This window comes from Agelaius tricolor, unplaced genomic scaffold (genome assembly GCF_023055355.1).
Source record: "Agelaius tricolor isolate 1412-34295 unplaced genomic scaffold, bAgeTri1.0.p SCAF_2, whole genome shotgun sequence".
NCBI lineage: Eukaryota > Metazoa > Chordata > Aves > Passeriformes > Icteridae > Agelaius > Agelaius tricolor.
In genome coordinates this window covers 53778379-53795792 of record NW_027269262.1, presented here as the reverse complement: position 1 = coordinate 53795792, position 17414 = coordinate 53778379, and the positions used below count along the sequence as shown (strand labels likewise).

Sequence of the window (17414 nt, the reverse complement as noted above, 5' to 3'; positions counted from 1 at the left end):
AATGATGCCAGCTACAGTGAAGCTCTTAACATCAGTCCCATGGTTGGACTTGGTGAACTTGCAGGTCTTTTCCAACCTTAGCAGTTGTATGATTCTATCAGGAGCACTGAACAGGAAGTAGATGCGCTATGGAAGTGGCAGGTTCAGACCAGTGAGAAGTGTTTCCTCATTCAGTGCACACTTAGGTCCTGAACTCCTGCTGCAGGGTGTTAGATGCTTTCATGGGTTCACATAGCAAGCAAGCAATAGCACGGAGAGGGGGCAGTGCTTTAAGAGCTTTTACATATAAATGCACACTCCCGGGTCCAGAAATCCCTGAGGTGCAAATTGCTGAGGGCAGGAGAGTGATACTCCTGTAGAAGGAGGTCCTGACTGTATGCTTGTCTGTGTGTGCACAGCCCCGTGGCCAGGGCGGGGTGCATCCAGCTGTCTCCCGTTGTGGCCATCCTTATGTCACATTAGCATTAGATAAACTCACCTGGGTGTCTGCAGGGAGATTCCTTCCCCATGAGTGGGAAAGGTGGAGGATGAGAGTAAGGTGGAGTCGGAGGTGAGGTGATAATGAAGCAGAAAGGGTAATTGGGAGTTTAGGGGCACACTAGCCCTCTGAATGTGCTGCTCTGAGATAAGATGGGTCTTTGATGATAATGACTTCAAACTTAAGAGTGGGGGATAAGAATGTGCAGGATGTGCCGGTGACAGGGGTGGGGGTAGGGAGAGGGGAGCAGCTATACAGGGTACATGCACAGCAAGGGACATAGCAGGCATAAGCACAAAGGCTGTTTGGATTATATGTGTGCCCACACCAAAAAAAAAATATCCATGGCTCTTCAAAACACTGAGATGTGCAGTGTTAGAAGACACAGGGAGAAGAGCAAGGGAGATGCTGGAGAGGGATATCAAGGTTGTTCCCGTCTGGTAAAGGGAAGAGAGAGAGCAGAGAGTAGCTGCAGAAGAGAGACAAGGTGATGGTGCACAGGCTCTGAAGTCTTTGCTTTCGTGATGCATTATTATGAAGAAACAAAGTGTGCTGTGAGAATAACTGTACCATTTCTAGTGTCCTTGCTGGGGAAAAAAAACAAGTTGTCTCTCTTGACTGACACATAAAATTGCTACGTGGAGTACTTCAGGCTCATAATCTGGAAATAGATTTAGTGATAAAGATGTTTTTGACTGTAGCAGTCTCCTCAAAAGGTTAATGGATTTTGTATTTTCATTTACTTCAGTGAAATAGCTGTGTCTTCATAGCTTGATAGAAAAATGATCAGGCAATGAAAAAAACATCTTTCCAAGCCATTAATACCCAGTCCAAGAAGGAACATTTGGTTTTTCTAGAACCTTGAATTATGAATACAGGAAGTCAATTCAGTTAACTATTTGTAGATAATACTTACTTTGTTCATTAAATGGATCCGTGTCCAAAACTTTGCTCTTTTCCTATATCAGGATATTTAAAATACTTTAAAATATGGGTTTATGCATTCTATGTCCAAAATTATTGCTAGGCAGTAATACATCCATGAATAATAAATCCAATGGTAAATAAAACATGTAAAACATTTCTCAGAGTCACAGAATGATTTGGGTTGGAAGGGACCTGAAAGATCATCTGGTTCCAGCACCCCTGCCATGGCCAGAGGCACTTCCCACTAGACCAGGTTGCTCAGGGCCCCTTCCGACCTGGCTTTGAACGCTTCCAGGGATGAGGCATCTGCAACTTCTCTGGGCAACCTGTTCTGGTTTACATTAAGAATTTCTTCCTAATATCAAGACAAGCTGTGTATATAGATAGGAAGGTGCTCTTTTCGTGCTCTTGGATAGTTTCTAGCACTGTGTAAACAGGATTCCTTTTTATAAATGATTGTTAGGCTTTTGGGAAGGAGCTGGATCATCATTTTGGCAGAGGTGGTTCAGAACTGTTGGATATGAGGACTAGTGACTTCGATGCAATTGCAGCTTCTCTCCACTCAAAAATGAACAAAACCCATAAAGAACCTGGGAACCTCAAAGAATGTTCACCATGGATGAGCGAATTCAAAGCTGAGTTCTTGAGGAGTGAACTGGAGGTTCCTGGTAAGTTCCTGTTCAGTGTCAATGGTGAATTGTCCCTTACAAGAAAGTTGCTCTTGAACTTCATTTCTTATATTGGCTATATGACCCTTTTTTCTGGCCTTAAGCCTTATCTGGCCCTACTTGAAATAATTTTATTCACTCATTATCTCTTAAATCCATTCTTAAGCTGTAGTCCTGATTTTTAAAACTGTATCTAAGCTTATATCTCTTACCTAAGAATTTAGTATTTTTCTAAGGGCCTGACTCTGGGAAATCTGATATATAAATCTAATACATGTTTAAATCTAGTTCAAAAAAGGCAGTGTCTTCTGAAACCAGCAAGAACTCCATTCTAGCAGCTAAACAAGGAGAGGGTATCAGTAATTCACAGATAAAATCATACTACATGTATGTTGGATCTTTTTTACGCATTTAAAAATATTTTATTCATAGTTGTCATTCTACCAGTTTGACAAAACGTTTGGATGTGTGTTCTGGTGTTAAACACACTTTAAAATAACATCAGGCTATGTACTAATATTTTTTTTCCACTACCACTTCAGGTCAGTATGATGGAAAAGGGAAACCACTGCCAGAGTACCACGCAAAAATCTCTGGATTTGATGAACGGGTATGTTTTTAAAATTGAGTCAGAATCCTGTGTGGTATAAATCTGTGTCCATGTAGCATTTGAAGAATTTGGCAGTAGCAGGGTCATTGCTTGTTTACACATCTTGCAGCATACAAAGGAAAGGCTGCAAGTGGGCATTTGTTTTTCTGTTATAATTGAGTAACTCGATTATGTCATCTAGGAATGACAGATATACTTAATTCCAGCGATGATTCTGTAAGACCAAGTCTTCTGTCACAAATATTTTTCTTTTTCCTGTCTTTTTCCAAGATAAGTGTGATGGAATCCTTGAGGAAGCCAAAACGCATAACGATCCGAGGCAGCGATGAGCGGGAGTATCCTTTTCTTGTCAAAGGTGGGGAAGACCTGCGACAAGACCAACGCATTGAGCAGCTCTTTGATGTAATGAACATTATCCTTTCCCAAGATGCTACATGTAGCCAAAGAAATATGCAGTTGAAAACTTACCAGGTCATCCCCATGACAACAAGGTAGGCATTTATCTTGAAGGGACAGAAATCCTTTTGTTAACATCTATTAGTTTTGAGATGTTGGAAAGTGAGAATTTTGCCAGATTCAGATTGAGATTGAGCCTGGAGAAGAAGAGGCAAGCCACAGAGGGCTTTGCCAGATTCAGATTGAGAGTGTTTTGTGCCTTGGCTTAATTTTTTTTTTTCCTTTTCCTTTTAAACAACATTGAAATTGCTTTGCCTGGAAAATGTTTTTTTCAGAGTATATTTAAATTGGTAGCTTTTAAGCTTCTTTTAACAGGCAATAGAATGTATTGCTTCCCATTTGTGGTGTTCCTCTAAAGCTACTTGTTATCTCTGACTTACTTTGTTTCAGGCTAGGACTCATCAAGTGGCTGGAAAATACTTGTACCTTAAAAGAATTCCTTAGAAATAGTATGTCTGAAGAGGAAGATATCAGCTATTACAGGTGATGCTTGCTTTAGCTGTCTGCTCTAATAGAAACCACTACTAATGGGTTTTTGGATAACTGACAGTCTTGTGGGGATTTTCTTTTTCCTTTTTTTTTTTTTTTTGTAATTAAAGAATAAAAGAAAAGCATTTATAAGCAAGGAGGCAGTTTGTACTTCCTGACCCAAATTAGTAATTGGCAACTGTTTGTTTAACGAGTGGCATTGTAGCTGGAATATCCTCCACCCAGCTTGTTTAAACAAGAGGCTTATAATTATAATCTGTGTGTGACGTCATTATCATCACCAGTTCCTTATCAGCAGATTGATTTTACAAGCAGAGGATTTTGATCTCTTGATTTGATCAGGCAGGAAATGGACTTAGGTCAATGAGGGGCAGGGGAAGGGAGTAGAGGCAGAGCTATTGAGAACCTGAGTTCAGCAGTGAGTCAGTGATGGGAGATGGAACTTGGCAGCAAATGCACAGAACTCAACTGTAACAGAGCACTTTCTCTGACATGATACAAATGCTGGGTTTGAATAAATTACATTGCTTTCTTGTGATTGTAATTGCAGGTTGGATATTTGTAAAATTTATTTAATTCTGGCATTTCAGCCTAGTTCTGTCCTGGAATTTACAAATGTGGTTTAATTTACAAATGTGGTTCTCAGTTACATAATCTCTGTTTGGGTTTGTCTGAGTGTTGTCACCATTTATTTTTACTAGTTAACATTTATGGGGCAGGTTGGAGGAAGCTCCAGCGTGGAGGTTGCACTCCAAAGAGTCTTTATTTCTATGGTTATTTGATTTGTGAGCAGTTTAGGAACTGCTAGAGTTCCTGCATTACTGCTGTCTGATTCACTGTTGTGAACAGCAGTGATGTTATGTTGATCTCGATTCACTGAGTGGGAAAGTGAAAGGAGACTCACATGGAACCATCTTGTGAGGGGAGGAAATTTATAATATGCTCAGTGCAGAAGATCAGTGTATTTCTAAAATCAGGTCATAATTTATTTAAAAAAAAAACCCTTTGCTTTATTGTGTATATAGACTTTAATATTTTCCCATATGTTATTCAATCAAGACAATTGAGACATTTTATATTGAGCTATAGTTAAGTGGCAGCCCTCACAAAGGAAAATTTTGGTTGGGGTGTGGGGAACAACTTTCTGAATTTTTGAAATCCTTTATCCCAAAGTGATGGGCTACAGTCTATAACTGATAAATGCTTCTTAAATGGAAATGGCATTTTTTATCTCAAAACATACTTTGGAAGGAAGAGAGGAGGTGGCTGCTCTGCTAAATTGAGAAATAGAAGTTTAAGGTTTGATGTGTTTAGTTTTGATGGGAGAAAAATATCAAATTATTTCATAAGCAGTGCAGCTAAGGAATACTGGCTTCTTATGGATTTATACCCCAAGTCCAAGCACCTATTCCTCCTCTCTTGTGCACTCTGAGGAGATACCAAATTACCTTCCTGCATTCCCTGCCCATTTGGAAAGACAAAGGGCAGCATGTACTGTGGCAGACTACATAATGCTTTTCAAAAGCTACAAGACTACAAGTCAAAAATAACTTTCCTTCCCTGCAGAAATTATTTTGGATCTTTCTTCTGGAGGTACTTTCAGTACCTATTGACAAAATAACACCTTTGAGATGTCTGATATGACTGAAGTGTTTTCATAACTGGGGCAAAGGAGATGAATGGATTAGCCTGTACTCTGCATAAACTTCATTTCCATAGCAAGGCTAAAATTAATGTAGGCTGTAGCTTCCTGACTTTTCCTTTGCATAAAGATCTCATGGGTCAGAGCAGCACACAGCCTGTGGATAACCAAGTGGAGAGTGGTGAGATTGTACAGGGAAATCATCAGTGCTTTTCTTCTTTTTTTGTCCCTAGCCCAAGAGGACCTCGTGCTACCTATTCTGAGTGGCTGTCCAGGATGGGTGGGAAAGCACAGGGCATCTCTCGGTACCATGCCATGTACAGGTGGGTTTCAAAAGAGAACTGCATGGGAAATAGAGAAGCTGGAGTGTGCACACACGCAGAGATGTAGAAATTCCAGGAAACAAAAAAAAGTATCATCTGCATTATGATATGATGGCTAGAGCTGGTTTTTGCTCATTTTACTGCTTTGTCTTCCTGGAGATGCTTTGCAAAATTCCTCTTGCCAAAATTCCTACCAGAGTACAGGAATGCTTCCAGAAGCTTGCTCACTTCCTTTAGAAAGTGTCTAGAAGCAGATGCTGCTCTTCAACTTTATTTTCTAGGCGTCTTGTTCCTGATTATGCAGTTAGGTAGGCTGCCTCAGAGCCCAAGCATCTGTTGAAGTTGGACAGAGAAAATCACCACGATTCACAGAGAATTTAAGAATATTTGATGGTTTAGGTTCCGACTTGAGCATCCTCTCAGAAGAATTTCCTCACCTACCTAGATTTAGCTCCGTAAAGTGAAGTGTCCAAAGCATTTCTTATAAGCTCATAACCTGCTTAACCAAGTGTCTTACTTTTTAAAGGAAAACTTTGACTTGTTTAACTGAATTAATATTCGTATTCAGATCCAGAATGTGCTTTTGAAGTAATTCCCAATCACCCCCACTCATCTCCAGTCTGCTGCACCAAAGGGCTGTCCTCTGTTTCTCAATTCTGCTCCTTTCAGAGGGAAGTAGACTGGAAGGAAAGCACCCGGCACATGTTAGCTCTCACAAGCATTCAGAACTGGATATGGGCTAGGACAAAGCCTCCTTCCCCAAATCTGTATGGCATGAGTCCCTCAGCACCAGTCCTTTAGTTCTGTTGTTTCCCCTCTGCTGCACTACTCTCTAGTGTCAGTATAGCCTCAGCCTGCTGCTGAGAGATATAACTGGGGCCTTAATTCCTCTGCTTGGAAGAGACTGTCCAGCCAGAAAGAACATGATTGTATTGCTTTATTAAAACTTAACCCATCAACTTAATTTGGAGGAAAATACACAAAACCACATACTCTTTTTTATTTAGAAATGTCAGTCTTGGAAAAAACTGCTGGGAGAAAGAGGGAGGGTGGGGTACTTGTAAAATCAGATGAAACTGGGGGCATGATCCCTTTGTGGCTTCCTGTACTGTTTACTGGAATAAGCACCGCACACTGCTGCGGTCACGAGCGTATCACAGAATAATGAGGTTGGAAGAGACCTCTAAGATCATCGAGTCCAACCTATGCCCTAACACCTCAACTGGACTATAGCACCAAGTGCCATGTCCAGTCTTTTTTTAAACACATCCAGAGATGGTGATTCTACCACCTCCCTGGGCAGAGCATTCCAGTACTTTATTATTCTTTCAGTGAAAAATTTCTTCCTAATATCCAACCTATACCTTCCCTGACGTAGCTTGAGACTGTGTCCTCTGGTTCTGTCTGTTGCTGCCTGGTGGAAGAGACCGAGCCCCACCTGTCCACAACCTCCCTTCAGGGAGTTGTAGAGAGCAATAAGGTCACCTCTAAGCCTCCTCTTCTCCAGCCTAAACAACCCCAGTTCCTTCAAACATTCCTCACAGGGCTTGTGTTCCCAGCCCCTCACCAGCCTTGTTGCCCTCCTCTGGACACGCTCAAGCATCTCAACATCCTTCCCAAACTGAGGGGCCAGAACTGGACACAGCACTCAAGGTGTGACCTCACCATTGCCAAGTACAGGGGAAGAATGAGCTCCCTGGTACTGCTGGCCACACTATTCCTGATGCAGGCCAGGATGCCATTGGCGTTCTTGGCCACCAAGGCACACTGCTGGCTCATGTTCAAGTGGCTGTTGACCAGCACCCCCAGGTCCCTTTCCACCTGAACACTGTCCAGCCACACTGTCCCCAGCTTGTAACGTAGGGGATTTTGTGGCCCAAACGCAGAACTCAGCACTTAGACTTATGACTCTGCCCATCTTGACTTCCAACATGCAGCAGGCTGTTACCTCAGCAGCCACCTTTACTTCTCCACTACTTTGCAGGAATGCCAGCCGTACAGAAGCAGTCACATCCTTCAAAAGCAGGGAGAGCAGCGTTCCAGAAGACCTGCTGAGGTAAGTGCTGCTGATGGCTGGGTGCTGTGAAACAAATGTTGGTGTTTGTCTGCATTCAAGGAGTGAGTTCTGCTTTGTAAGGAGAGCCTTTGTGAAGATGAGTTCTGTTTTGTTAAGGAGAGCCTTTGTGAAGATGAGCACATCTCCCGAGGCCTTCCTGGCCCTGCGCTCCCACTTTGCCAGCTCGCATGCACTGATGTGCATCAGCCACTGGATACTCGGGATTGGAGACCGGCATCTGTCCAACTTCATGATTAACAAGGAGACAGGAGGCATGGTGGGAATAGACTTTGGATATGCTTTTGGTGCAGCCACACAGGTATTTGTTTTCAACTAATTTGCTACAGCTTTTGCATTTGTTATGTGCTATTACATGTGTGTTCTCAGGACTAAATTTGATGCTCTTCAGTTGCCATTGTTCTGGTGGAAAATAATCTTTGCAAGTAATTTCTAGTCAATTTAATAAAATATCTGAGTCCAGATATTCTCAGACAAGCAGTGAGTTACAGAACTCCACAGAGTCAGTATGGTGGTGTTTTACATGGTTCAGCTGTGGATGCAGCCGCTATCACTGAATACTCATGACTAGAGCTTTGATGTCACAACTTGGTTCAGTTCTACTTTTGCATGTTATTTTCAGTGAACTGACAAAGAGGGTTTCAAAGCTTAAAAATAAAAAAATATTCCCATCTAATCCTTCAGTTCCAAGGCTTCTTACTTCTTGTTTTCTTTTGACTGTCCTTCCCCTTGGCTAGTTTTTGAGTGTGCCAGAGTTGATGCCCTTTCGCCTGACTCGCCAGTTCGTTAATCTGATGATGCCGGTGAGAGAGTGGGGACTCATTTACAGCGTGATGGTGCATGCCCTGAGGGCTTATCGTTCAGATCCAGACCTCCTCATCAGCACCATGGATGTGTTTGTGAAAGAGCCTTCTTTGGACTGGAAGGTGGGGTTTTGTCATCTTTCATTTTTCTTCATGTGGAAATTCTTAAACTGTGATAAGAATAAAACTGATGAAAAAGGAAGTATTCCTTGAGGCTCACTCTCACTACTCCTTTTATCTTTCTTTGTTTTATTAAGTTCTCAGAGAAACTGAACTTAAAAGTATTTAAAATGACAGAATTCTGTATAGATGCACAAAAAATAGTAGCATATGTCTGTGTTATCAGTGTACTGTTCTTTATCTTTCATGCTAATCCTAAAGACATGGGTAACTCTTGATCGTGTTATGCCACTTATGGCACCAGCATAAATATTTTCAACTTTCTGCATTCAACCTCTTAAATTTACATAACAGCCCTGTATATGTCAAACTAATAGTTACAGAGAAAAAAAAATCTGCAACTAGTTGCACTTCAGCAACTTCAGTTGTAAAAAAGTCATAGGCAAGTTAGATATTATCTCACTGCTTTGTCTGCCACTGCATCTGCAGTTAAGATACTGGCTTGACTTACCATGATCTGCAGCTTAAAAGCCTTTTTCAAGTATGTGATTTATGATAAATAGGACAAATATATTTTCTCCCTAGAACTTTGAACAAAGACAGCTGAAAAAAGGAGGCACGTGGATTAAGGAAATAAACACATCTGAAGTGAATTGGTACCCTTTGCAAAAAGTTAACTATGTCAGAAGAAAGCTTACAGGTGCCAATCCAGCAATAATCACTTGGTAAGATGCTCTGCTTTTGCTTTAAACTGCTTCACTAAGAGCTTTGGAAGTCTCCTGAGTCAGATTTTGCTCCCTTTGGATAGAAGGGAGGCTAGGAAAAGGGAAGAGACAGACAGGGCAAAATTTCAGCAAACCTTCTGTCAGAATCATTTTGGTCCACGTACAAGCTCTCTGAATCACCCTGCCAGCCAAAACACCAGATATCTCCCTGTGAGTTTTCTTGCTCCAGCTCAGGCCTTCTGAGCAGTTTTACTGCTCCTGGCAACACATGCCTCCCCTCCCTGTCAGACTGCTTAATCTCATACTCCTCAGTCCCTCTGTTCTTTGTCTCCACTGCTTTCAGGGTAGGGATAATATTTAAATTAATATATGCTTCTGATGGAGGATTGCTTGAAATGGAACCTGTACCAGCGGTAGGGGAGGCATGGAGGAAAGTTGCTTATGTGAAACATCAAATTCAAATCTGGTGGCGTTCTCAGGTTATTTATGTCAGTCTAGTCAAGTCTGGCTCAAGCCAGAATGTCTTTTAAGTTCAGTTAAAAGTACAATTAATCCCTTCCATCCTCTCTTAAAAAGTCATTTTGGATTAATCAGGGGAAAGACAGAAAAGCAAAGAAAGCAAGCCTGTTTTAAAACCGTACAAATATTGAAAAGTGCAGGACTTGGGAGGAGTCCCTTTTGCGGTCAAGGCTGAACTGGAAGAGGCAGCAAAATACTTGTTATAGGCACAAATCAGGAGAGCAGGTAAAGAGATCAACAGCTTGGATGTGAACTGCTGCATCTGTCTTCCAGCTGGAGACCCTTGACAAGATTGGCGTATTATGGTAAATACCCACTATTTGTAAAGGACCCCTGAAACCACCAGTCTTCACTGGCCAAGCTTTCTATGGCTCTTGAGCAGCCTCCACATCTTGATCTCAATTCAAGCTTTATTTTTCAAGTGCTTTTTTGTTATTTAAAAATCCATCTCAGATTTTTTGCTTGTTTCTTTTAGTAAGAGCTTATTTTTGTGTTCTCAATTTCAGCGATGAGCTGCGCCTGGGCCATGAGAGGTCACCTGCTTATAATGATTTTGCAGCTGTGGCTCGTGGTAACTCTAATCATGATATCAGAGCCAAAGAGCCAGAGGATGGACTGTCAGAGGAGACCCAAGTGAGATGCCTCATCGATCAAGCAACAGACCCCAATATTCTTGGCAGAGTCTGGGAAGGATGGGAACCCTGGATGTGAGAAATTGCTGTCTACAGCCCTGTCTGCCGAGGGACCTGTACCCTAAAACACAGCTGCAACCAGATCAGAATTTTAAGGCCAAAAAGGAAAAAAACTCTTAACTATTTTTATCATCAGTTAACTTGACTAATAGAGAAAATAAATTTTTTGTATTAAAGCTGTATTCAAACAGTGATTTTTGTTTCTTTTTTTAAAATTATTTTTCTTGCTTGTGGTTCTGTAACAAAGCAGCTTTATTGTCTTTGTGTTAAAATTAATGTAGAGAGAACTGGGGAGGCTATAGAGCTTAAAGATTTATTTGGAAAGCACTGAGATCCTTCAGTGGAAAGCACAAATTCATACCCCACAAACTTGTGGGCGTCAGTGCAGTGATGTAGTGAGTCTGTGCTTTTCTTTTGCAGAGACCTTGATGACAATCAACTGAAACCATTCTGCAGCCACATATTATTTGTAGTTAAAACTTGAAGATTTTTGTATCAGTAGTATCAGTGGGACACATGGTGAAATTAAACAGAAAACGGCTCTTAGCTCTAGATAACACCTAAAGTATCTGAACAGCTTTTGCATTACTGGATAACGAGATAGTAATGATGAGACTGTTTTTAGCAATTAGAGGTTATACCCTGTTATCTTTGTCCTTTGGAAGTCTGCACTGCTCACACTGTGTTATTTCCAAATTATTGTTTGGCCCGAGCCAGAAGTAGCCACTGCCGGCAGAGCTGAGCACAGTAAGCTGCTTGCCATAAGCGCAGCACAGCACAGCAATGTCTGCTGCACTTTGGAGTTTGCTTATGCCAAACTGTGGAGCTTGTGCCAGATGTGACTCTTTGTCTCCAGCAGCCAGTTCTCAGGTGTGCTGCCTTTGGCTGGGATTGAGCTCATTTTCTTCAGAGTAGCTGGAGTGGGGCTGTAGTTCGGATTTGTGCTGGAGACTGTTGATAACACGGGGATGTTTCATTATTGCTGAGCAGGGCTTGCACAAGGCAAGGCTTCTTCTGCCTCTCACACCTTGAGGAGTCCAGGGGAGCACAGCCAGGATAGCTGACTCCAACTGGCCCAAGGGCTATCACATACCAGAGGGTGTCATGGTCAGCATGCAGAGCTGGGGGAAGAAGGAGAAAGGAGGGGAGAGATGTTCAGATTGATGGTGTTTGTCTTCCCAAGTCACCATCATCCCAGCTTTCCCAGGGAGGGCTGACCACCAGCCTGCCTGTGGGAAGTGGTGAATGAATTCCTTGTTTTGCTTTGCTTGTGTGCACAACTTTTGGTTTAACTTATTCCCTGTCTTGATCCCAGCCCCTGAGTTTTCTCACTTTCCAGTTCTCTCTGGGGGGATAGAGGAGGAGCTCTGTGGGGCTTAGCTCCCAGCTGAGCTTAAGCTGCAGCATGGGCAGTGAGGGAGAAAGAGAACTCTCTCAAGCACTACTGCTGCTCATTACCCAGATAGTAGGATATAGATTTTATTGAGGCTTTTAATAATTATCATAAAGGGTGTAATAAAAATGAGTCTTTGCCCTTTCACTGCTTCAAGGTTTCCTTCCTGCCTCTGTGGCACTGGGGCAGTTCTGGTCTCACTGAGAGCCACGTCTCCTGCTGGCACCAGTCTCCAATGAATGTGTCAGCTGGAGAGTAGAGAAATTTGCCTTCTAGATGCAACTCCATGAAAAACTCACAATGAGGAACATTGCTGAGGCCTAAAGAATGGGGAGGGAGCTTTTCTGTTTCAAATACTTTCCAGCAATAACTACTATTTATTATCTTTCTCCTTAATAAGCATACTCAATGGTTTCTGTCAGTATAGTTATAAATCAAGAAATCCAAAACATTTTTATCATTTCATTAGTCAAAAATATTGTTTGGATGTATTTTTGTAGAGGAAACATTGAAAAATAAAAATAAAATAAACTTTCAACTGTATACCTCATTTTAAAAAGTTAATTTACGGCACTTAATCACAAAAACTTCCACATTTACCCATTCATAGAGATGATAATTAGTGGACAGTAAGGTGGTTTTTTTTTTTTATAAAAGAGTTTGATACAGTCTGTTCTTATATACACTTCAGTAAGATAAGATGTCATGGTGTTTTGTTCTTTTGATCTCTGCTAACAATTAGGACTGCAATCTTATGACTAAATCTTGGTCAGGTGAGGTACCCTGGCTTGCATGCTGTCACTCTACAAATATGAGAAAGTTTAAAGCACAATTAAAAAGGTAACATGAAAAGGCAGGGGACATTTGGAAACTAAGTGGCTGGGTGTACAAGGTGTTTAATGGCACTTCTGGCACATACCTCAGATAGTTACTGGGTACTTTGACCTGCACTGCAGAGGACAAAGTTTAGGTTTATACTTTAACGAGGCTCTTCTCCTAGGCCTTCTGATAGCCTCAGCAACAGCAGATGTTTGTGCACAGCAGGCTCCCTCCATGGCCTTTGGGAAGGGGAGTCAGAGTGCAGCCTGGCCCTTCCAGGGGGAGGGGGCTGGGGGTCACCACCCAGGGCTCCCTGAGCTCCATGGTGACCAGCCCTCAGGCTGGGGGTGAAAACCTGTGACACAGGCAAAAGTGACACGGGCTTGGAACGTTCATGACAATTTAAATACTTAAAAGCTCCATTTTGGCCCTAGAATAAGCACCATAGTGGGAAGCCTCAGCCACGTCAGCCCTTATTAGTCATGTGTTTGTCAAGCTCATGTGTCAGCTGAGGCACAAAGCACGAGGCTGCTGGGTCTTCAACACAGAGAGAGGCACATCCTGTGCAGAGCAAGTGGAGTTTCCCTAACTTTCTTTAGGGAGCTTTCACCATGAAGCTGAATGGTCCTGGAAATAACCTCCAACACAAGTGAATGGCAGCTGCTGTCCCCAGGCCTGGCTGCTCTCAGTAAGATTCAGCAGCTAAGTGGAAAGGCTGGAGCCAGCCTGTGAAGCAGCAAGGAAAGTACTGACACAATGCAAACCTCACATTGCTGGGCTCAGTTCTTTACAGGGCAGGTTTATTTGACTCCCAGAAGAGAGTTAAGATGATGTGAAGATCAGAGTTAGAGAGTGCATCAGGTCTCACGATGCAAAACAAAACTTGGGAACTATTCACAAGCACAGCAGAGTATTTCCTTCTCAGATTAAATTACCAGATGGATGGGCACTATATCTGGAAACCCATTAGTTGTAGCTAAAAAGTTATGTAAAACATTAGCATATATTCTCACTAGGTTTTTCTTAGAGTATAGAATGATGTCATCTTTAAGCTAATCCTTACCAGCCCTGCCAATCTTAGAATTTTCCCTCTAGCTAAGAATAACAGTACTGCTGAATCCAGAGGAAAACTCTGGAGCTGCTGCCTACTGTCCCCTTTTCCAGCTGATGGAGAGGTTTCTGCATGTTGTTCTTGTGCTTGGGATTTTCCCCCTTAGTCCCCATCACTGCCCCCCAGTTTAAATGTTATCTTGAGGTCTCTGTGGCTGAGAGGTGATACAGCACCAGCACACATTTGGGCACAGGAAGGAGGGTAAGAGTTTTCCACAAAAACAATGAATTGGGCTCGTCTTCAGACATGGAATAAGGAATTTCCTACAGCTCTTCTGGTCTCACACTTAGGGCTTGGCCAGCTGCTTCCAAAAGTAAGCATCTATATATAGAGACACTTCTCCCCAAAATTCTTGTTTTTCAAAATCAAGGATAAGGATTTATTACCTCTGCTTTTTTCCCCCCCTGAGGCTGAGGGTCTGCAGAGTCACTTTGTTAATACTGTGCTTCATTTGGAAATTACATGGGCTATAAAAATTTCATTTTTGAGTTCTGCTGCCTGTAAGAAATGGCACCACTGCAGAGAGCTCACACCCTGGCAGACACCCACAGCACCAAGTGGTGTCACTGGCCTTGTAGCAAAACTACCAAAGAGCCACCAGCCTTATGTCAAATGAAGATGTGTCCAGAATAGGGTGTTTAGAGGGGTATTCTCTAATTGCAAAAAAGTTGGGAAGTTTTTTGAGCCACAGAGATGATCAGAGTTGAAGCACCTCTCCAGTGAAGGCAGGCTGAGAGGTTGTAAGCCTAGGGAAAAGAAGGTTCTGGGGAGACTCTATTGTGGCCTTTCAGTGCCTAAAGGGAGCTTGCAGGAAAGACTGAGAGGGACTTTTTATCAAGGTCTGTAGTGACAGGACAAGGAGCAATGGTTTTAAACTGAAAGTGGTTAGGTTTATATTAGATATTGGGAGGAATTTCTTCCCTGTGAGTGATGAGACACAGGAACAGAAAAGGCATGGATGCTCCATCCCTGGAAGTGCTCAAGGCCAGGTTGGATGGGGCCCTGAGCAACCTGATCTAGTGGAAGTTGGCCCAGCCCATGGCAGGGATGTTGGAACTAGATGATCTTTAAGGTGCCTTCCAACCCAAAGCATTCTGATAACATGGAGTGGCCATAAGGGACTGGAAAAGTTTTGGTTACAGTTTCCACATTATTTACAGGGTGGGGTTTTTCTTAATCTTTTTGATGGGATAGAAGAGGGCAACATTGACTTTATTTGTCCTTTACACTTACAGTAAATTATAGCACAGAAGATTTCATTCAATTACACAGAAGATGTAGCTGTCAATTTGATCACATGAATGGAAATCCATGCAAAACCTGTATCAGGAAAAAGTTCTGAGTATTCACCAGGGAGTTTGAGAAAACAAGGAGCCCAGGTTCTGAGGCATTTTGCTGCAGTAGCACTTGGCCTTTTGGGAGCCTGGGTATGTGGATGATCTTATTCAGCAGCTCAGCAGCCACAGGTGCAGCTGGACAAACCCAACCTGGGCTGGCATCGCTGGTGTTTAAAAGCCTGCAGCAAGACAAAACACAGAGCTTCAACTAAAGGAGCTAAAAGGAAAAATCCTTTCAGTTACCATCAAGTTCTTCAGCTGCTAAGAGTAGGGAGGCCACAGGCAGGATCAGTGCAATGATGCACAGGGACAGTACCAGTGACAAGCACAATGCTGTGACGCTGTTTGAGGACAAGGCAGGGGCACGAGCCCTGGCAGAGGGGGCTGTCCAGCAGTCACTGTGCTGGCTGGCAAGAGCCAGCACCAACCTCAGGCAGGTACTGCTCCTCCCTAGGAGTGTGCAGGCAGGTTTTTTGACTCTCCCCAGACAATTTGTACCTCCTCATTTACATGTCCCAATCCGTTGTCAGCCTCCATGTGCCGTTGCTGACTTCCAGCTGATGAATGTAAGGATGCACTCCTGCTGCTTCTTGCAGGGAGCAGAAACCCAGCAAACCAGTCCTCCATCTTTCTCCCCTTGTCAGCTTGGTCTTCACCCATGAATACCCCAGGACCTGAGGTCCTGCAGGTGCTGTCTCAAGTCCTATCATCAAAAGCAGGGAAGGGCTCCTCAGGCTTCCCAGGCACAGCCTTGCCACGCTCCTAGTCCCACTGTCCCAAAAGGTCCTGCATGCCTGGCTGGGTTGCTGGAGGTGAGCATGCTGAGGCATTACCCTGTTTCCTTACCTTCCCTGAGTGGCCTGTCCTCTATTCATGAGGAAAATCCAGTCAGAAAACAGTGTGATTTAACTGCTATCCCCAAAGGGGTCAGGGTCATGGTGTTTCTCAGATTCACAGCCAGCAGAGTAAGTTTAAGTTTTATCTTTTTTCTGCTTCTTAAAGAAAGGTTTCTTGCCCTCTCTTGCCAGGTTTAAATACCTCCCTTAATTTGGAGCATGAACCTCAAGAAAATTTTAAAGAATTTATTCTGAAATTCAGAAGATCACCTGCTTCTTAATGCTGTTTAAAAGGACTGGACCCCAGAGACAAGCTGTGACTCGGTGGGTCAGGCACTCAGCAGGACAGATGAGGGAAATCAAGGGCTTGTCTGTACTTCTCTGCTCATGAAATTACATATACAGATGGGGACAGATTCAGCTGCTGAGATGCCAGACAAATGCCTGCCTCCAGTGCACTGCTTTGCTAAGTGCCAGGTATCACTTGCTCACCTGCTCCTGGATGCTTCACTGCAGGTGCTGCAGCACCCTGGGCTTCCACATCCTGCATGGCACCTGGGAGAACCCCCTCAGACATTCTCCTGAAATCACACATCCCAGGCCCAGCAACAAACACAACCAGCTCATCCTCCAGGGGGTGGCTCCTGCTGCTTGGGTTTGAGGGACAGGCATTGACAGGTCCAACCACGAGCTCAGAACGCACCTCCAGGTCCTGAAGACCCTGCAGGCAATGCTGCACCCTCTGTGGTGGGGCTCAGGTGTGACACAGATGGCTTGTACTGAGCTTTACACAGCAGTTCTGGGCCTCCTATCGAGGGATTTTGAGAATGTAATTGCCAGGAGGCAAGGTGCCCAGCGGGGGTCGGGTGACCTGGCTGGGAATTCGGTGTCTTTTTTGGAGGAACACATGATGGGCATTAAATAGGCATGTTCAGGCTGGCACAGTGGCATGCCAGCACTGGCTGACCTTTGGGGTAAGGACTGTGCTGAGCTGGAAGTGTGAGACAGCTCTGCATGCAAACAGTTAAATGAGTGCTTTCCAGGACAAAACATAATTTTATGACTATAATGGGTGAGATCTCACCCCTTCCAGCAGAGCAAGGGGAGAGACAGCAGATATCAGACTGCATCTCATTTCTAGCTACCTTCCCATGTCTCATGCACCCACTCCTCTGCATTTCATACAGAGTAAAAGGGTCCTGGAGCACCATGTTCCCTGCTGGACAGCCAGGCCAGGGACAGCTGGTGCAGAGTTGTGCATCATGAACAGACCCCACAGAAGGTCTGGGGTACATAGAAGGGAAAAAATAACATGTAAAAGGGTTTGGGACAGGACATATTATTTCTTTGACAATGTGGAAAAAACAAAAACAACCATTTCTTGTGTCACTG

General features: G+C 43.3%; 1 protein-coding gene across 2 annotated transcripts in view; it reads left to right on the top strand.

The window, feature by feature from the left end:
- The window catches only part of PRKDC (protein kinase, DNA-activated, catalytic subunit), an 82897-nt gene extending 72177 nt beyond the window's left edge, over positions 1–10720 (top strand). For both annotated transcript variants that reach the window (XM_071419185.1, XM_071419177.1), the window contains exons 77-86: positions 1869–2073; positions 2616–2683; positions 2954–3174; positions 3530–3622; positions 5504–5593; positions 7578–7649; positions 7767–7968; positions 8405–8593; positions 9176–9315; positions 10341–10720. In XM_071419185.1, the coding sequence (XP_071275286.1) occupies positions 1869–2073; positions 2616–2683; positions 2954–3174; positions 3530–3622; positions 5504–5593; positions 7578–7649; positions 7767–7968; positions 8405–8593; positions 9176–9315; positions 10341–10545 (1485 nt within the window). In that variant the 3' untranslated portion in view covers positions 10546–10720. The remainder of the gene's footprint in view (positions 1–1868; positions 2074–2615; positions 2684–2953; positions 3175–3529; positions 3623–5503; positions 5594–7577; positions 7650–7766; positions 7969–8404; positions 8594–9175; positions 9316–10340) is intronic.
- Positions 10721–17414: the final 6694 nt, after the last annotated feature.